General features: G+C 44.0%; 1 protein-coding gene across 1 annotated transcript in view; it reads left to right on the forward strand.

Moving 5' to 3' along the window:
* Positions 1-22,405, forward strand: part of LOC130113339 (sphingosine kinase 1-like) — a 72,386-nt gene that overhangs the window by 45,545 nt on the left and 4,436 nt on the right. Inside the window, exons 3-4 of the mRNA XM_056280927.1 lie at positions 12,563-12,657; positions 14,324-14,439. Of these exons, the coding sequence (XP_056136902.1) occupies positions 12,563-12,657; positions 14,324-14,439 (211 nt within the window). The remainder of the gene's footprint in view (positions 1-12,562; positions 12,658-14,323; positions 14,440-22,405) is intronic.

Consider the following 22,405-nt stretch of genomic DNA (forward strand, 5'->3'; position numbering starts at 1 on the left):
AGGGCACCTGTTCGGGGGGGAGGGGGGAATAGCGGGAATCCTCCCACGTGCTACGTCCCCCTGGTGAAACTCCTCACTGTCAGGTGAAAAGAAGCGGCTGGCGACTCCACATAATGGAGGAGGCATGCGGTAGTCTGCAGCCCTCCCCGGATCGGCAAAGGGGGTGGAGCAGTGACCGGGACGGCTCTGAAGAGTGGGGTAACTGGCCAGATACAATTGGGGAGAAAAAGGGGGGAAATCCAATAATAATAATGGGAGTGCATTTAAAATCGTTTCTGTAAGTAACAGCAACCCCCCTCCCCCTCCCCTGCCTGACAACTGATTGATGGAGGTGTGTAAAATCAGGAGGGCTTGCTTAAATAAGAGGACTGCAGTCTCCCTGTTGTCTCTGAGATGATTAAAAAAAGAGTTTAAATTATTTAAAGTAGTAAAATCATGACATAAAAACGATTTATAATTTAGAGATCATATATTTAAAAGACCAAAATTTACAGGATTATAATTAAGAGCAGAGGGTAACCAAGGTTGGTGAGGGACTTGAACAATAATACTATGATTAGCAGCAGACGGGTGTGATATTGAAGGTGCTGCAGTGGGTCTATGGTAAGAAATGACGGCGGATATAAAAGAATGCATACGAGTCCCATTTAGAAGAGCTGAGTGGGGTCAGAAGTAGGAGACGGAGGTGGTGAATTAGCATGTCCTACCGCACCACCATCTCATTCCCTCAGGCTAGAGTCCATGTTCTCAGACAGCATCTGGGATCCCCTCCTGTTTGGGTGGAGGCCATCGTGCTTCATAAGGAAGGTGGCTGACAAGGAGCAGAAGAGAGCAGTAGTGATAGATGTGGAAATCCTGGCTGACAGCAACATCAGAAAGGAGCATGAAAAGATAGAGAAGTACTAAGGGCTGAAGGGAGAACTGGAACAGATATGGAAGGTGAAGTCCAAAGTGGTCCCTGTGGTAATAGGAGCACTAGCGGGGGGGGGGGGTGTTGGGCATATAGTATATATGTATATATTGGAAAAAAACGAGAATAAAGAACTGAAATAATTTTAAATGATTTTATGGTTTGTGTATTTTATGAATTTTTTTTTTACGCGACCATCGATTACATCAACTGACAACCATATAGATGGCGGACGCTGTGTACGCCATTGCCGGCTGGTCTCAGATTCGGTTTCGCACAGAGCCTGAGATTTATCAGACTAAAGATGGCAGAATTATTGTGTAGGATGAGATCGTGTTGTTGTTTGAGAAGAATTTTGACTCCGAGTGGATAGAGACCTCAAGGAAGGTACTGTTTAACCTTTGCCGTCCTACGCAGCAGCTCATTTCCCACAAGGGCCTAAGAAAGATGCAACATAAAATCTTGCCTTAATGTACTGAATGAGTGTGTAGAGAAGAGTCCCAGATTTGTCTCTCATTACTTGGATGCTCTGCCACCGGTGACATTCTCGAGCATGGATATCTCGAGCTTGCTTGGGAGAATGGAGCAGGTGTATATGGAGGTCAGCTCTATGAAGCATGCAACGCAGGTACATGCTACTGTGAGCAAAGATCTTCGGTTTATCACTAAGAAGATCGATCGCCGAGTGTGTACACTGGAACGCTCCGTTGACCTGACTGGGGGCAATGGTCCAGATACGTCGGTGGCGGTGGTTGGGGCCACTGTCATGTGCACGATAGATGGAGCCGCCGGCCTGGTCGGCACGGCATCTGGGGCTGTACCGGTGGAAGCCTCGGGCCTGGGAGCAGAGGAGGGATCTTCGGCAGTGGTCTCCACTCTGGAAGTGGAGAAGACTGAGGTAGCAGAGGGTCCTGGTGGATTAACGTTTCTGCCAGGCACCTCAATGTGGAATCAAGTCGTGAAACGTCACCCCGCGAAAGTTGCTATTCACTCAAGCTCACATACTGTTAACCCCGGGCAGAAAAAGAAATCCATTAATGTTATTGGTACCGGAGCTGGGAGTAATACCAACGTGGTAAAGAAGAAGCTGGTGAGTGTTTTTGCCACCAAGTTCACACCAAACCTAGATGCTGACACTCTGTCTGGGTATCTTAAAGATAACCTTGAACATGATGTTATTTGTCAAAAGATTGACTCTGTACACAGTAGATTCGTCTGTACAACCTGGAGCTCTTGCCTGAAGGGGCACTTGTCCGGCACTATTATGATCTGTGCAGGGGTGGAGTTATAGGGTCAAACACTGCTTTTTTTGTGGGGGGGGTGAGTATGCCTACTGGTGATATGATCACTCACTAGTCTTGTTAAATGAACATTTGGGTTTTGTCATACAAGTGTCGTGGCCTGCGTTTGGGCCAGAGCACAGGGGATAAAGCTCGCTGCTTAGTTGTTGAAAACCTTTTGGAGAACTGTGACATATTATGTATACAAGAGACATTTTTAGCAAAGCAAGAGCTGGAAAAACTAAACTCCTTCAATGAGAACTTTCATGGGGCTGGGGAGTCTACAACTGACCTTTGCGTGGGAATAGTCAGAAGCAGGATACCAGGGGGTGTGGCTATTCTATGAAATAAGAAGCTTGACTCATTGATAAATGTGGTTAGGCTTGGTGTTGACTGGTGCATTGCAATACAGTTTACTCACAATAACAGGGAATTCTTTATCTTAAATGTGTATACACCCTATGAATGCCAGAGAATGAGGATGAATATTTAAATAGGCTTGCATTCATCAATTCCTTTATTCAAGATAATACTTCTTCCAGTGTGTATGTCATTGGGGATCTGAATGCCGATATCTCAGACAGGAATTCGTTATTTGCTAATCACATGGTTCAGTTCTGTCAAGATAATAATCTTATATCGTCAAGCAAAGTCTTGTTGCCTACAAATACTTTTACATACGTAAGTGAGGCCTGGCACACTACGTCATGGCTGGACCACTGTATTTGCACTGCTGATGCACATGCCTCGTTGGGGAGTATGGGTATTATGTATGGGGCAGCAACGACTGATCACATACCTCTTGCTATGGCTATAAATGTTGAACATCTGCCTGTGCTGTCTAGTAATGGAGATAGTGATAATGCAGAAAGGTTGGACTGGTCAGCTCTTACAAAGGAGGACATCTTAGTCTATCATGCCCGTACAGCTGAAACCTTGGGTAATATACATCTGCTTAGAGATGCAGTTATGTGCAGAGACATTAATTGTAAGGATATGAGGCATAGGAGAGATCTCTGCTGCATGTATGATGATATTGTTAGTACTCTGTATGAAGGTAGTAAGCCCTACTACAAGTATAAAAATAAGACACATAACATCAGATCTGGTTGGAACAAGTATGTAGCTGGGTATCATGAAGAAGCATGTGAACCCTTTAAATCATGGGCTATCGCAGGCAAACCCAGACAATGGCCTGAGCTTGAACACAAGAAGCTCACTACTGCAAGATACAAGTACGCCATTCGCTTCATCTGTAAAAATGAGCAAGCCATGAGGGCAGATTCCATGGCTAAGAAGCTGCTAAGAAATGATCCTGCTAATTTTTGGAAAGAAGTGAGAGCTCTCAACAACTATAAAACATCTCTACCATGCAATGTTGATGGTATCTCTGGTACAGACAACATTGCTTAGTTATGGCGACAGCATTTTGTACCTTATTCAATTGTGTCCACAGTGATCTATATAAGGTGGGCAATATTGAGAGTGATGATTCAATGGTGATCGAGGTGTACCAAGCTATAAACAAGCTGTCTGATAACAAGGGAAGTGGCTTAGATCAGGGGTGCCCACTACGTCGATCGCGATCGACCAGTAGATCGTAAAGGCAGTGCTGGTAGATCTCCATGACATTCCAAAAAAACTTTTTTTTTCCCAAGACATTAGCCTATCATCTGTCCTCCATTTGGCATTTGCCTTTCGATTGACGTAAAGGACGGCCAGTCTGCTGTTGCCTAAAACCAAAGATTCTAGAGCGGAACCTAAAACTTTGTTACATTAGGTTACCATAACAACCAGAGCCCTTCTCGAACATACCTTGAAGTTCACATGCCCACAACGTGAGCTAACGCAGAACTGCATCGAGCTAGCTAGTTCAACTCTCTAAAAAAAAATTCTTCTAAAAAGTGAAACACAACAAAAATGAGTGGGGGAGCCGGACCTAGCAAGAAACAAAAAACGTACCATTTCCATGTGGAATGGGAGGAGGACATTTTTTTCACCATGTCTTATTCCAAATGCGTTTGTCTCATCTGTCAGTCTAGCATTGCTATCCCAAAGAAAGGAAACGTGGAGAGGCACTTTCGAACTGTTCATAAAAACTATGACAATGACTTCCCTCCGAAAAGCGAGCTGAGAAAGAGAAAGGCGAGGGAACTAAAATCGCAGTTAATCGCCCAGCAGCCACTTTTCACGCAGCCGAATTCAAAGGCAAAGGCAGCCACCGAAGCATCTTTACGGGTGAGTCACTCCATCATTAAGCATAAGAAGGCCTTCCAAGATAGAGAGATGATGAAAGAGGCCTTCCTTGAGGCAGCAGATTCGTTGTTTCGGGACTTTAAAAACAAATCAGAAATAATATCTTCAATCAAAGCTCTCCAGTTATCAAGAAATTCTGTCACAAGGTGCTGTGAAGTGATGGGCGATGATTTGACACAGCAGCTTTGGAGGGACATCGTGGACTGCGAGTGTTTCTCACTACAATTGGACGAGTCTACGGACATCAGTGATATGGCCCAATTGTGCATTTTCATTCGGATGGTGTTTCAAGATATGACCGCAAAAGAGGAGTTGTTAACAATACTACCCATGAAGGAACACACGCGGGGAGAGGACATTTTTCAGATCTTCAAAAACTTTGTGGATAAAATCCAGCTCTCAGTGTGTAAACTGGTGTCAATCACCACAGACGGTGCGCCTGCTATGGTGGGCCGCTCCAATGGATTTATTGCCAAGTGCAGGGAGGACGATGCTTTCCTGGACTTCCTTAATTACCATTGCATAATACACCAACAAGCATTATTCGCAAAAATGCTAAACATGAAAGAGATCATGGATGTTGCAACCAAACCCGCCTGTTCTACTCGAGCGAGGTCTCTTCAAAGACGGTTGTGTGGTACACAGTTGGAAGAAGCCGACTGTAACTACTCTGGCCTCTTGCTACACACTGACGTGAGATGGCTTAGTAGAGGGAGATTCTTGCAGAGATTTTGAGAGCTCTTTCCGGAGATTAAGGAGTTTCTCCTTATCACTAAACATGCGGAACACAAGCAACTTAATGACAATCAGTGGCTGCTAGACTTGGCATTTTTAACTGATTTAACCAACATGTTGAACGAGCTTAATTTAGAGCTGCAAGGAAAAGACAAAAGCGTGGTAAACATGATCAGCTCAGTTAACGCTTTCAAACGGAAAATGCAACTTCTGTTGTCAAAGTTGCACCGCTGTGATTTGGGAAACTTCCGAAACCTCGCAGCAGAGCTGGAGAAGCAAGGGAGGGTGTGTGCGCAACTTGACAGTGCACGCTACACAGAGCAGATTGAAAATGTCCGGTCAGTCTTTGACAAACGGTTTCAAGACTTTGCTTTGCTCGAGCCAATCGCTACATTTATGTGCTACCCATTTGGGGAAGATACAGAGGTGGATTCCCTCACCTCAAAAATGGCAACACTGTTTCACCTGAAATCGTCTGCAGTGGAGGATGAGATACTGACAGTACAGGCTGACATTCAGCTTAAGTCCAGGGTGCATGGAGAGTTTTGGAACTTACTTACAGAGGACAAGTACCCAAACATGAGGAAATGTGCAACCTCCTTGACAGCATTATTCGGCTCTACTTATTTGTGTGAGTCAGCCTTTTCTCACATGAAGATTATCAAGTCCAAATACCGTTCCACCATGATCATTCGGAGGCCTGCTTGAGGCCGGCTACCAGCAGCTACTGTCCGAATTATGCAACCCTGTCTGACTCCCTCCAGTGCAGGTCATCATCAGAGTAGAGAGGTAGAGATCACAAATCTATTTAACACAGCTGTAAAGGTTCATGCAGTGATGCAATTTCAACATAGTGTAGTAGCAAATGCTTGGTATGATTATTGCCTGTGTTAGGTTCAATATAAATGCAAATCAGTTGCAATACTGTATATGTAAACACAACATGTATATAAATACACACACTGCATATAAATGTTCATATATATGTAAAACATGTATTGAGTATTTTTATTATTATTGTTATTATTTTTAATATGAGTAAATCATTTTGACCTGGTCATTTTAAAAGTAGCTCACGAGTCAAAAAATTGTGGGCACCCCTGGCTTAGATCATATTACTGCTGAACACCTTAAATATGCCAGTCCGAGGTTAGCTCCTCTCCTTGCTATCTGTTTTACTGGCTTTATGGTCTATGGCTTGTTACCAGACTCAGTGTTGTCTGTACTGTTAGTGCCATTCATTAAGGACAAAGCTGGTAAAGTATGCAGCCTAGAGAACTACAGGCCTATAGCTCTAGCCAGCATACTGTCAAAAGTCCTAGAAAGAATACTGCTGGATAGAGTGCATGAATTTATCAACACAGATAACCAGTTTGGTTTTAAAGCTAGACATGGCACTGACTTATGTATATATGCCTTAAAGGAAATTGTAAACAAATACAGAGGCCAAAACCCATCGGTTCTTATGTGTTTTATTGATGCTTCTAAAGCTTTTGATCGTGTTAATCATAGAAAGTTGTTTGTTAAATTGAGTCAAAGAGGGGTCCCTAAATACATTGTGAGAATTCTGGCTTATTGGTATGCCCACCAGACTATGCAAGTGAAATGGGGTAATAGTGTTTCAGCCCCATTTGGGGTTAGCAATGGTGTCAGACAAGGGGGAATTCTGTCTCCAGTTCTCTACAATTTATATATTGATGATTTGTCCAAGCAGCTGAAAGCCTGTAACACTGGGCGTATGATTGGTAATACCTTGGTGAACCATATTATGTATGCAGATGACCTTGTCATTCTTAGTCCCTGTAGCGCTGGTCTCCAGCAGCTCCTTGATATATGTTCTGTGTATGGTGTGGAGCATGATATCAAATACAATGCTAGTAAGAGTGTTGTCATGATCTGCAGAACCAAAGAGGTCAATCATCTAAAATTTCCTGATTTTAAATTGTCTGGTAATAATCTTGTGGTATGTAATAAGGTGAAATATCTTGGGCACTATATTACTGAACAAATGACAGACGATATTTATAGGCAATGCCGCATGATGTATGCACAAGCAAACACTCTGTCACGCAAGTTTGGTATGTGTTCAGTTTGTGTGAAGATGTCTCTGTTCAGAGCATATTGTATAACACTCTATACTGCACACCTGTGGTCAAACTATAAAAAAGCAAGCAAGCTTACAGAGGCTTCGAGTGGCTTATAATGATGCCATGAGAATACTGCTAAAAAGACCTAGATGGTGTAGTGCAAGTGAAATGTTTGTGGCTGCAGGAGTCAGTACCTTTCAGGCTCTTCTAAGAAATGTTATGTATAAATTTATTTGCCGCCTCAATGACTCTGATAATGTAATCATCAAGAGTTTGACTAATATAAGATTCAGTGCCACACACTACCAATCCCGGCTGTGGGACCACTGGTATAGCTGCCTTCTTTTAACACACTGACTTGTTCCATTTATGTAATTTTATTGTGTTTACTCTGTGTATTGTCTAGGGTTTGTCTTTTACCTATTTGTCTTTGTCTGTTATGGATCCTGAGTCTGCAATAAAGTTTTGAATTGAATTGAATTGAATATGGAGAGAGAAAATGTTCAAATTGTTGTGTTGTTTGGTACAGGTTTCAGTATGCACAGCTATGCTTGAAGAGATTTATTGTGTCCTAATTCAATGCATTTCAGCCTATGGCCTTAGTCAGTGCATGAAGTGACAACCGTTAGACTCACTTAAATTGACACAACAATCAAGTGCATTAAAAAGACAGTTATACAGCAGCCAAAAGAGTATCCACATATTTCATATAGCCCAGAAAGAAAAAGCGACTCAGTCTTGAAATTTGGAATGAAGGGGCGTTGTGCAAAGATGATTCTCTCCTTGATACATACTAATTAGGCTAACAATTAGTCAGGCTAGCATCATCTCACCTCCCAAGAGCAACCAGAACAGGTTGAATTAAAGCTACTGTAAATCTGAGTCCAAGGACAATGCCTTGTATTAGTCTCTGTTGAGGAACGCAAAACGCTCTGCTTGCAATGTCAACTCAGACCCTAATGAAAACTTGTTATCTGGATTAGAAGTCACAACTGACCAACAACAACACCAGAACCATTGTGTTAAACTTTGCATTGCTCCATCCACAGGTGCCTATTTGGTGGAGTAAACTAATCAAAGACTGAAGATGGAGGCAGTGAAGGACAAAAAAGACATTTGCCTTAAATGGTCCTTATCGGTGCACTGTTTTTTGGGGGGATTCCCCCCCCCCTTTCTCCCCAAATGTATCCAGCCAATTACTCCACTCTTCCGAGCTGTCCCGGTTGCTGCTCCACTGCCTCTGCCGATCTGGGGAGGGCTGCAGACTACCACGTCTCCTCCGATACATGTGGAATCACCAGCCACTTCTTTGCACCTGACAGTGAGGAGTTTCGCCAGGGGGACATAGTGCATGGGAGGATCATGCTATTCCCCCCAGTTTCCCTTCCCCCCGAACAGGTGCCCCGATCGACCAGAGGAGGTGCTAGTGCAGCGACCAGGACACATCCCCACATCCGGCTTCCTACCCGCAAACAGAACCAATTGTGTCTGTAGGGATGCCCGACCAAGCCGGAGGTAACACGGGGGATTCGAATCAGCGATCCCCGTGTTGGTAGGCAACGGAATAGACCGCCACATCACCCGGACGCCCTTGGTGCACTGTTTTAAAATCAACCAGTCAAACAAATCCAAGGTCGTGGTCGCTGGTGTGGTATGCCAATGACAACTACAGCTGCAAAAAAATGTGTGTATTCTCACTGAGCTTTGCACTGTGCGTTTACTGACCCTTCACATTAGAATGGACATACAAATATGAATATTTTGCTATGTGTAATTCCTGTCATTAAATTCGAGCAGTTTCTAACCGTTTCTGCAAGCTTGGCCTCAAAATATTTGATCTTGGAGAGCCGATCATGTTGGAATGTAAATGCAAACCATTGAAATTAAATGGAAAAGAAAATGGCGGTTTTCCCACTGGGAATTAGAACCAATCATGAAACCGACTGCAGATGATCCCTCACCAGGATGCCTGTGTACACAGATGACATTAGCTGGGCCTGCAAGCCAGTGGACATCATTGAGGCTAAAGCCAAAGCAGCACTTAGTGTGCATGTCTGTATACATCCCTTGTCCTTCTACCTATAGCCAGACTACTAAACCTCTTCCGCAGGTGTACCGAGGCCTTAAGATGGACCACTGCTATACCCAGAAAAGACAGCTTTAACAACTGTTTGTACGCACAGATCTGGTCATAAAATTTGCATATGAACAATATGGAAATTGTCATGGCACTCAACAATTTTCACTCATTTTGGAATGATGATGATGTCTGTCTGTCAACCCCGAGTCCCCGACATCACGCCAGTTTATGTTTTCCAGTGTGCCTGTTTGCCAGTCTTTTCATTTTAAAATCTAAAACTGCCTTGATCAGGGGGAGGGGTTTCAATTTGAGATAAAATCAATGTGTGTGTGTGTTTGTGTGAGACACACAATATGGGAAAGGGGGATATAATGGAGCCATAAGGTTGGCCACATTAGCTTTTTTTGTCCTTTACTGTTAGCTGTTTAGATGAAAGGCTGTTGCTATGTGGATGCTAACGGATGCAGACACAGATTCGTTATTGGAGCGCTGGCTGTGGGGCTGCTGGCACTGCTCGGGGTGGTAGATGGATGAGGGCGACTGCCTTGCTGAAGGGGGTCACTGGAGTATTTCTGTGTATGTGGTGTGTGTTTGCGTTAGTAAGTATGTGTGTTAATGTGCGTCAGAATGGGTTTGAGTTTTTCGAGGGCAACTACTGTGTGCACGTGTATCCGTGTGTGTGCCTATATGTCTGTGTGTGTGTACACTGCGTGTGTGTACATCTGTCTATGCATGTTGTATGATGTTCCTCAGATTTCTACCAAGCCCTGTTTGCCTCCAGCGTAGGCAGTCTAGAAGCTGTCTGTCAGACAGTATTACATGACAGCAAACATGCTCATGTTCCTCCGTCTCAACAGGAATTACAAGTACTTATGGGAAGGGACAGACACCCTCAGTATATTTCAACATTTCCACTCATATTTTCTCTTCTTATACACTGGCCTAAATGTTCTGAAGGCCAGGGTTATATGTTGCCGGGGCAAGGAGGACAGGAACAGATGAATGACAACCACACGACTGCGAAGAACAGATTGTGCTGCAGGTTGTCTTCTTTTTCAATAAGATCGCTGTGATGTGAACAAAAACGGCTTCGAGGAAGCGTCCATCTAATGAGGATTTACCACATTTTATGGAACGAGTTCTGCCAGTTAACTGATCAGTTCATGTCTGATGCCTGATGTGTGGAGACATGGAGCTGGCTGCAGAGCATCACCTTGGCTATGGAAAGAAATGGAAAAAAATGGAGGGAAAAAATTCCACTGAAAGTGAGGCGAGCCTTCAGTGGATAAGAGGGAAGGTTGGATATGAAAAAACAAACAGACAAGAAGAACAGTAAAGACGGAGAGGGGAGAAAGAAAAGTGGCTGTCATCCATTGTTGTTGTGCCTCAGAAAAATGAAGAGTTCCTGGAAGAAGTTGTGACAGGAGCCGTGGCGGTCTGCTGCACTCCACTGGCTTCTCTTCATACTTGACGGCATCTCTTACAACCTTTCACCTCCAGAAAAAGGAAAGGAGGCACACACACACACGCACACAAACAGAAAACCCCTTCAACGTTTGTGAGTGGCCATTACCACACCACCCACTGGTAGAAAATGAGGAGGAAACACCATCTTCAAATGTTGAGATGACTGAAGAGCAGTTGTCAGAAATGCAGATTGCAGGTTGGAGAACTAGTTGGTGTTAAATAATTGTGAATTGTAAAAAGGAAGTAAAAGACTTATGTACACCGGTCAACAACAGCATGGTTTTAAACCCATTGACCCAAGTACTGCAGAAAAGTCTGATTATGATTTTACTAGTTTATAGCTGAATGACCTGAGTGTTTATTGTATTTCAGACATGTAAAAAATAAACATATATATATACATATATATGTATGTATGTATGTATGTATGTATATATAGATATGTGTGTGTGTGTGTGTTTATATATATATGTGTGTGTGTGTGTGTGTGTAAGAAAACAAACAAAACAATAGAGAAAATGAACAGTAAACACAACAAATAAAACAAAATCTCAATAAAAAAAGGGAAAAAAAGAATATTACCTGTCCAAAAAGAATAGGAAGAAGTAAATTACTTATCTGGTCCTACCTCTTTCTCTACTTAATCAGTGTACATCATATTTATCATGACTAGTCCAACTGTCTACCCCTGTGTCCATCATACATAACTTAGATAATTACCTTGTAATTGTTTATGAACGTTCTCATGAACATTTTGTGACGTGGAAACAAGGCTACAGAATGACAATTGAAGGATGAGCTAAAAGCAGTTGTTGTATTTGTAATTTTATGGCTCTTGTATTTACGCAAATGGTGCAATGACAACAGAACCTCACAAACAGGTCAAAGGTCAAATGCAAATTCACCTCAGGAGGGCTTGGATTGAATTATGAACCTGTTTGCTGTGATTCAAAAGTCTTAAAAACTATGCCAATCACAATCAGCAGATATGAATAAACTGTACATCCAAAACGAATGCAACTTCAAGCAACGTCACAAGGCATTTTCCAATCCGAATTACCAGTAGCATTCGTTTCTCTGTTTTAGTTTTTGTGCTCTTCTTTGCATATGTGTACACGTACACTGTATGTCTTTTTCAGCACCTGTAATGTCATGCTGAGTAAGTCCCTTTTGCCGGTCCCTGTGTCCGGTGAAGGTAGTTATGTCAATCTCCATTTTCTCCAAGAGCAACCCATCTATCATCAGTCTTAAGAGGTGACCACAGCTGTCACCAAGGCCTCACTTCATCAGATTAGTGGGCTCACGTCTAATTTGATGGAGTGCTGCTGGGGAATTCCCTCATTCTGATCTAATTGGAAGTGTGATAGACATGTCGTTTGAGGCCGTATAGCAACGTTCCCTCCCACTTGGCTACTTTTAATTTGTCGAGTGAAGTGGAAAGCGGAAGGGAGGATGCAAGCGTTATGAAGATGGCCTTTTACTCAGGTGTGGTTGGCCCTTGGTGCGTCCATAGTTGGATACACACATGCACGCCAAGTGTTCGCCCACATGCATACTGACTTGCTTGTTCACTCACCAGCTGACTCACTCGTTCACTGAAAAAGGCAAGTAAAAAGAGGTCGAGTTCCACCTTTGAGATTTATGTCGTGCTTAACTTTCTCTATTTTTCCTACACAAGAGGAACACACATGCAGAAACGCATCAAAACATTAGTTAACAATTGTGTGTGTGTGTGTGTGTGTTTCAGAGCGACAGAACCACGCCAGAGAGCTGGTGAGGGAGGCTGACTTGTCGAAGTGGGACGCCCTGGTCATCATGTCGGGGGATGGACTCCTGTTTGAGGTGAAGAGGGAAGACCCGCTTAAACACGCTCATATTCACAACATCGCATTCAAATAACACACAACCCCCATGACAGGAAACACCGTAAAACAGACATGCACACACCGTGGTACGGGATGCTATCTACATATCTACGTATCTGGTGTGCGTCTGTCTGTATGTAGGAGACAGATACATCTCTTGCTAGTCATCTGGTCAGTCTTCAGAAAAAGGCTATTTCTTGATGTATAAGAACAAAGAAAGCCACTTTATTTTGTCACTGTGCAGGTTACAATGAAATTTGTTCTCTACATTTAACCCATCCATTATCCAAACCGCTAAATCCTATTGTATAGGAGCAGTGGGCAGCTGCAGCGCCCAGGGACCAACTCCAGTTCTTCTTTCCATTGTCTTGCTCAGGGGCACAGACAGGAGTATTAACCCTAACATGCATGTCTGAACACTGTTAAGGTTTTTAATTTTATTAAAATATATACATATATATATATATATATACATATACATATACATACATACAGATCTTCTTAGTAGCAGCTTTTTTCATGCTTCGTCTTGCTTTCAGTGTTGCGTTTCCATGGATACGTTCTGAAAACATGGCGGCTCAGGCAGAACAGTCTCCTGTCAAGTTGATAAAGGTTAAAAGTTTTCGTTGTTTCAGTTCATGTTCAGTGAGGATTTTGAAAGGCACGAGTAGTAGGAAGGAGCAGTCTGTTAAAAACTATTTAATTGATTTGTTAGGGGGGAAACAATATCCATGAACTTATTGAGAATGTTAAGATAACGGACATCGGTATTTGCCGAACAATCAAAAAAATGCAGAGATGCTGCAAATTGTATTGGCTGTCTCACAATGAAAAACACAAACAACAATTTAGCAACAAAAAAAAAACAACAAAAAATTAACGCACCACGCAAAAAGAAGGCAGAAAAAGTAGTGCTACCGGCTGGAATGGCGGGATCGCGTGATGCGTGATTTTTTTTCGTACCCGTTTTCCGGGAACTCTGCCTCTGATTGGCTAGTACTCGCTGAGAGAGCATTCACCTGGATTCCAGGAAGACCCGCCCCTACTTTATCTCTGATTGGCTAACCCTATACCTACCCCCACCCTAACCCTAACCTTAACCAAACTAATCAACGGAGGCAACGAGTACTAGCCAATCAGAGGCAGAGTTCCCGGAAAACGGGTACAAAAATAAATCACGCTCATGTGATGCCACTCACTTCCTGTGGGGGCGGAGTTGTTTGACACGTGTAACACAACATCCAATCCTCTGCAAAGGAGAGTGACTGCTCATTGTAGTTCTTCAAATCAGAGAGAAGGTAGAGTATACGTGATAATGATGTACACTTCGATCAAAATCTTCTTTTTTTTCGTGAGAGTTCTTTCCAGCGATTGATTTGGGGAGCAACAAAGAGAGACTTAATATGGTTTGAGACATAATATATAGTAAAGAAGCTAGATACCAGCTGTGATGTGCAGAATTGGTAGTACGGTGCTTTAAGTTACTGAGTAGGACCACTGCCCAGGTGCAGAAACTCCTTAGGTCTGCCTGTTCGGTCATGTATTCTAATGCAATACAAATATAAACCCCCCTGGTGGGCTGGTTATGTATTTGGTTAAATATTTGGTGTTTATCCTGGCTCAGTTGTGTTTTCTGTCTGCAGGTGATAAATGGTCTGCTGGAGAGGTCCGACTGGGAGGAGGCCATCGATACACCGCTGGGTATCCTGCCTGGAGGATCAGGCAACGCCCTTGCTGCTTCCATACATCACTATTCTGGGTGGGCTAACATGCATAAATATATCATCCAAATATATTATGTTGTAATGCTGGTTTTGCAAAGTGGAGATTGCTCAGGCCCTAACTCATACTTAATGGTTGAGATGTAATGCAGCTCATTAAATTAATATGAGCGGTTTATGTTTCATGATTTCGCCAAATGAATTTCAGAAGATTTTCCCATGCTATGCCATGCATAAAATTTACATATCTGTCTTCTATAACCTTAAAGCAATCCTGGAGCATTTGCTGTTGTTCTGTTTGTCTTTCTTTATGATTGCATCAGTTCACTTTTACTATCTGCACCTAACAATAACTTCACTCCCCCCTTAAAGCTCTTTGTCTTTTTTCCCCATCTTTTGTCATCATTATGCCAGGTGAGAAAAAAAAATTCTCTAACATTATCTTCCTAGTTGTTCCAGAGTCAGTGACAGGTTAACACTACCCTAAAATACGATATACAGTTCACTGCTGTGCAGACATGACCATGAACGGTAACCTTTGTACCGTATAACCCTGCAACACCAGTTTAGGCTTTAGGTGCACATCTTTCTCTCAAGCCAGTTCAGTCACAGGCTGGACATGTACAGTGCATCCAGAAAGTATTCACACCCCTTCACTTTCCCCACATTTTGTTATGTTACAGCCTTATTCCAAAATGGATTAAATTCCTTTTTTTCTCTTTGTAGACATTTTTGCAAATTTATTAAAAATAAAAAACTGAAATACTGCATGTACATAAGTATTCACACCCTTTACTCAGTACTTGGTTGAGGCACCCTTGGCAGCGATTACAGCTTCAAGTCTTCTTGGGTATGAAGCTGCAAGCTTGGCACACCTATATTTGGGGTATTTCTCACATTCTTCTCTGCAGATCCTCTCGAGCTCTGTAAGGTTATATGGGAAGCGTTGCAGCACAGCTATTTTCAGGTCTTTCCAGAGATGTTCAATGGGGTTCAAGTCTGGGCTCTGGCTGGGCCACCCAAGGACATTCACAGACTTGTCCCGAAGCCACTCCTTTGTTGTCTTGGCTGTGTGCTTAGGGTCATTGTCATGTTGAAAGGTAAACCTTCGCCCCAGTCTGAAATCCTGAGCGCTCTGGAGCAGGTTTTCATCAAGGATCTCTCTGTACTTTGCTCCATTCATCTTTCCCTCGATCCTGACTAGTCTCCCAGTTCCTGCCGCTGAAGAACATCCCCACAGCATGATGCTGCCACCACCATGCTTCACTGTAGGGATGGTATTAGCAAGGTGGTGAGAGGTGCCTGGTTTCCTCCAGACGTGACGTTTGGCATTCAGGCCAAAGAGTTCAATCTTGGTTTCATCAGACCAGAGAATCTTGTTTCTCATGGTCTGAGAGTTCTTTAGGTGCTTTCTGGCAAACTCCAAGCGGGCTGTCATGTGCCTTTTACTGAGCAGAGGCTTCCGTCTGGCCACTCTACCATAAAGGCCTGATTGGTGGAGTGCTGCAGAGATGGTTGTTCTTCTGGAAGGTTCTCCCATCTCCACAGAGGAACGCTGGAGCTCTGTCAGAGTGACCATCGGATTCTTGGTCACCTCCCTGACCAAGGCCCTTCTCCCCCGATTGCTCAGTTTGGCTGGGTGGCCAGCTCATGGAAGAGTCCTGGTGGATCCAAACTTCTTCCATTTACGAATGATGGAAACCACTGTGCTCTTCGGGACCTTCAAAGCTGTAGAAACCTTTTTGTACCCTTCCCCAGATCTGTGTCTCGATACAATCCTGTCTCGGAGGTCCACAGACAATTCCTTTGACTTCATGGCTTGGTTTCTGCTCTGACATGCACTGTCAACAGTGGGACCTTGTATAGACAGGCATGTGCCTTTCCAAATCATGTCCAATCAATTGAATTTACTACAGGTGGACTCCAATCAAGATGTAGAAACATCTCAAGGATGATCAGTGGAAACAGGATGAACCTGAGCTCAATTTTGAGTGTCATAGCAAAGGGTGTGAATACTTATGTACATGCAATTTGCAAAAATTTCTACAAAACCTTTTTCACGTTGTCATTATAGGGTATTGTGTATAGATTGATGAAAAAAAAAGGAATGTAATCCATTTTGGAATAAGGCTGTAACATAACAAAATGTGGGGAAAGTGAAGGGGTGTGAATACTTTCCGGATGCACTGTAAATATAACAGGATGCGATAAAGACTGTTCTTCAGAGCAGTGTCTTCCGTTTCTTTGGGATGTTAAAGAGAGACTGACAGGCCCTTTCTGAACACATTTTTTAACATTGGGAGTTTGAATCGTAACCGAAAGTAGGTGTGGTTTTATCAATTCAAAGTTATTGGCTACTTTCTTCCTGGGTGGGTGGATCCATGTCAAACATCACCGCGCTACCGCTACCGCTCATATCTGCCGACATGATAACTGACTGGTAAACGTCGATTAATATCACAATTCGGTGAGTATTTTGACTTCATAACTCAAAATCTGTTACAAACAACAATAACACACAGGTACGTGGATATAAAGTTTTTATTTTAGGGTTTTAAACATGAGCAGTAGCGCGGTGACATTTGACACGGATCCAGTTATCCACAGCTCTTATACGTAGTATAGAGGGCTGTGTAACCCTATATGCAAATTGACTGGTGTCTAGATATCCACCGGCACAATTTGTCATTGGACACCATCTACAGTCAATCACAGATCTCTCTCGAGTGGCCGCAGACGTGCTGTTTTGGCCGCTGAATTTCTCCGTGGTCACATTCCAACTAGGAACATAGGCTATCAATGCGTATTTTCAGATTTTGATGTCAGTATCACTTTAATACCAAGTGTAAGTAACCTGGATGTGGGTAGTCTGAATCCTTAGACTGGTTAGCATAGACCGGTTTCATTAACTACTGCTACTGTGCCCACGAGCAAGGTGCATACAGACAGCTTAACCCTCAGCAACTGTAGTAGAGCTGCTGAACGCCTGATCGAGGACTTAATGGAATTGGACTATCAGGTGAATTAGTATTGAGCAAAGTATCACTGAAAAGAGCATACGAGCTCAGTAAAACAGCCCCTTCGTTGATGAAGGCGAATAAAAGCACCTGTACACTGGGATGTTTCATTTAGGAACTCACCTTGCACTACCAGTACTTTCTTTACCAAAGAGTAACATCCATTCACTCATTCATTCGTTTAGCGTAATGACAGTATTGGCTCATCAGCTTCACATTGCACAATGGCCCTTTTATCAGAGCAGCAGCAACAATGAGAGGAAGGGACCAGATTCTGTATTGGTCTGATCTCTCTCTCACTCTCTCTCTCTTTCTCCCTTTAACACACTTATCAATAGGGGTGAATGATATTGGAAAAAAATCCAGATTTACGATGTTTTTGTTTTTGAAATATGCATTGGAATATTAAAGAATAAAGGGGAGTTACATAATTTCCCCAGATATATGCAGCATTTAACTTTCAAAGCTCCATTTGTAAAGAATTTATCACTGAGTAATGATTTGAGACATAAAAAGGCAGTTGTTCAAGAAAGTCATTAAATTCAGACTAAAATTGTTGTTTTTTTGTCAGGTGCCCTAGAATATTTTTCTTCAGTGTAGTCAGAAATAAGTAGAAACTTGCAAGATTTTGTTTCAAGCAAAAAGAGTTAATTTGCCTTACAATGCATCATTTGCACAGCAACTGTTCCACATGTGTCTATTGCAGTGTCGATTCTGAAACGATATATTGTTCAGCCCTGCTGCACAGGGACATCTAGAATATCTCCCACCCTTTTTGGTACAGGTTGCCCTGGCTTGTATGTATCTGTTGTCATTCATAGTTGAAAATAAGGGTGCACCAGGGCAATGGGCAGTTTATCTAGAACCTATCTAGTATTATGCAAGTTAATGAGCAGGGGTCGAATGTGTTACCATGCATGGCCCTAAATAGTAGGAGCTGGAAAGCATGAGGTGATATGTCATGGATTAAATGTGCAGGTTCACTGGCTGGATCTGTGTGTCATCTAAGACCAGTAAAATGCCAGACTTTAGTGAAAGACTCCCCCTGCTGGTTTTCTAGGGAAACTACAGCCAAAGCTGGTGACACATGTTTTTTGACAACACAAAATTGCTTTTTGCAAATTGGAAGGAATCAAGTTAATAATTTGACTTGGATTTAAATAGGAAATATGGCTGTTTCATCATATTTTTACCGGAGAAGAGTCAGAAAGAAACTGAGCTGAGTAAATTTGGACAGCTAGATTGATGAATATTAACCGGATGATGAATATGGATATGGCTCTGGAGTCAGTGCTGGCCAAATCCAGAGGGACACGCCGTCATATTTGTAATTGGCTGCAGGTGGTCACAGCTGGTGTGTGTGTATGTGTGTGTGTGTGTGTGTGCTCGATTAGGCATGGGTGCGAGTGAAGGAGGGAGGCATTGTCATGACCTCCTACCCCTAATGCTAGTCCCCCAGATGGGTCCATCTTTGTTGTCGTGCCGGCCTGTCATGTCTGAAGACCCATAAGCTGATTTCGTCCAGCCTCTGAGCTCTGACTCTGCTCCCTGTTGTTAATTTGACCCTATCCAACCCCACCCTGCACCAACACACCCACATTTTAATTCCTGTTTCAGCTTTGTCCTCATGCCCCCCTCACCCAGTGTTACATTGCAATTAACCAACCATAAATGGAAACTTAATCTGAATGGCACTTTTTTTAAAAATCACTCTTGGAAGGTGCTTTAAAAAACACAATGAATAGAATACATGATTGAGAAAAAAACCCCACAAGAGAAAGAATAGATAAAATTGAAAGTGTTGCAACATAACATTTGATATATTATCAAATGTTATGTCACAACAAAGGGTGTGGCCTGCACTCCTGGCAGATAATTAACAATCATTTGGAAGTGTCAGGCAAACACGCCGAGGGAAAACAGGTCTAGGCTGAACGAAGGTAAGAGCGACTTTTTCAAGCTAAGACTTCGTCAAGCACGGACTGCTCTTTTTAGATCCAATCAGTCATCTGTATTTTGTGTACCTAGAATAGACTATGTATTTCCTTCACATTCCTGTCCTTTCCTCTTCCCGGGGCTGGCATAGACGTTGGGTCAGTCCTAGGCGCTGCGACCCTACCAATCTCATCTATCCCATTCTCTCTACTCACGTTGAACAAGTGTTGATGGGAGGCTCTGGAATTGCCAGTCTGCAGTGCCAAAAGCTGAGTTTATCTCAGGCTACGCATCCTTGCTCTACCTCAACTTTCTTGCCCTAACTGAGACCTGGATCACGTCAGAAAACACTACCACGCCCGCAGCTCTGTCATATGTGTACCATTTTTCTCACACTCCCAGAGTTGGGAGGCGAGGTGGTGATATTGGCCTGCCAATCTACCCGAAATGGAAATACTCTCATTTCCATTCCAGTTTTCTCTGCCCGCTTTTGAATTTTATACTGTTACTGTCTCTTATCCAGTCAAATTCACCATTGTGGTTGTGTACTGCCCACCAGGCCCCCTTGGTGAGTTTCTGGAGGAGCTTGACACACTTGTCTCACACTTCCCTGATTATGACTCTGCAGTTATCCTTCTCGGTGACTTAAACATCCACACTGACAAGCTACATCCTCTTCTCTCTTTCCTCTCCTCCTTTGACCTTCACCTCTCACCCGCTCCTCCTACCCACAAGGCCGGCAACCAGCTGGACCTTATCTTTACTAGACACTGTCCTATTTCCAATCTCTCCGTTACTCCCCTCCAGCTCTCTGACCACTATTTCATGTCCTACTCTCCCTCTCCCTCTCTTCTCCCCCCTCAGCCCCTCCCCCTACCCACATGGTTTCCGCCCGTAGACACCTCCGCTCTCTCTCCGCTACTGAGCTTTCTTCCTCTGTTACCTCTATCCTCCCTACACCTGAATCTTTCTCTCTCCTACCCCCTGACACTGATCTTCTCTCTACCCGCTCCTCTTCTCTGGACAACCTCTGTACCCTTACCTCCGGGCCTGCACTCCCAACTCCACCTGCCCCTTGGCTATCCGACTCAGTACGTACTGACAGACGGAGCCTAAGAGTGGCAGAGCGCAAATGGAGAAAAGGCAAACTCCCAGAGGACCTTCTCAACTTCCAGTCTCTTCTTTCCACTTTCTCCTCCTCCCTTTCTGCTGCTAAAGCTGCCTTCTATCACTTTAAAATCCAATCCTCTGCCTCTAATCCTTAGAAATGCTTTGAAACCTTCTCTACACTTCTTCAATCCCCACCTCCTCCTACTTACTCCCTTTCCCTGATGACTTTGTGAACTTTTTTGACAAGAAGGTAAACGACATCAGATACTCCTTTTCTTACCACCCGGTTAGCACTCCTTGCACTAGCCCACCCTCTGCACCCTCACTCACCCCTCCATGTCCCACCCTATCCCACATCGCTCCCCCGGCGAGGTCCTCAACCTCATCACATCCAGTCACCCTACCGCATGCTCTCTTGACCCGGTCCCCTCCCATCTTCTTCAGTCTATAGCACCTGAACTCCTTCCCTTTCTAACCCATCTCATCAACACCTCCCTCCAGGCAGGATGCTTTCCATCTGCCTTCAAGACTGCTAGAGTCACCCCCCTTCTCAAGAAACCATCACTTAACCCCTCTGACATCAAAAACTACAGGCCGGTTTCCCTTCTACCTTTTCTATCCAAAATTCTCGAACGTGCTGTCTTTCACCAGCTTTCTTTGTACAGCCACCAGAACAACCTCCTGGACCCCAATAAGTCTGGGTTCAAGGTGTGTCACTCGACAGAGTCGGCCCTCCTTCCAGTGACAGAATCGCTGCACTCTGCGAGAGCAAACTCTCTCCTCTGTCCTGATACTCCTGGACCTGTCAGCTGCATTCGACACAGTGAACCACCAGATCCTCCTCTCTACCCTCGAGGGGCTGGGTGTCACAGGCTCTGCACTCTCAATGTTTGCATCCTACCTTCGGGTCGCTTCTATCAGGTGACATGGAGGGGATCTGTGTCGGAGCCTCACAGACTGACTACAGGCATTCCACAAGGTTCGGTTCTGGGTCATCTCCTTTGCTCCCTGTACACGACATCCCTGGGTTCTGTTATATGCTCGCATGACTTCTCTAACACACAAGTACAGACACACATTGCTGCATGCTTGACTGACATCTCCGAGTGGATGGCGACACACCACCTGAAGCTCAATCTGGACAAGAGAGAGCTGATGTTCCTTCTGGCAAAAGGTTGCCCGCACCGAGACCTGGCCTACACCATTGACAACACCGTGGTGACGCCAACTCGGACTGCGAGGAATCTGGGTGTAGTTCTGGATGACCAACTGTCATTTGCTGCAAACATTGCATCCGTTGCTCGCTCTTGCAGATTTCTCCTTTATAACATTAGGAGTATTCACCCATTCCATACCGACGAGACGGCACAGGTGTTCATCCAGGCTCTGGTCATCTCCCAGCTGGAGTACGGCAACTCCCTCCTTGCTGGCGCCCCGGTATCAGCCATCAGACCTCTGGAGCTTGTTCAGAAAGCTGCAGCTCGTCTGGGGTTCAACCGCCCTAAGTTCTCCCACACAACTACCCTTCTCATGACACTACACTGGCTCCCAGTAGCTGCTCGCATCCAGTTTAAGACTCCGGTGCTAGCCTACAGGACAGTGAAAGGAACAGCTCCTTCCTATCTCCAGGCCATGGTCAAGCCCTACACCTCCGCCCAACCACTTCGCTCTGCTGCCTCGGGATGCCTGGTTGCCCTGTCGCTCAGAGGCCCCTGCTGCCGATCAACCCGGTCATGGCTCTTTTCTGTCCTGGCCCCACATTGGTGGAATGAACTCCCCATTGATGACAGGACAGCGGAGTCGGTACCCATCTTTCGGCGCAGGTTGAAAACTCACATCTTCAACAACTACTACCCCGTTACTTGCTCATAACACTTATTGTATTCACTCATTTTTTTTAATCTCTTTCTCGCGCTTTTACTTTAGCACTGGTTTTTCTCTT

This window comes from Lampris incognitus, chromosome 5, assembly GCF_029633865.1.
Source record: "Lampris incognitus isolate fLamInc1 chromosome 5, fLamInc1.hap2, whole genome shotgun sequence".
NCBI lineage: Eukaryota > Metazoa > Chordata > Actinopteri > Lampriformes > Lampridae > Lampris > Lampris incognitus.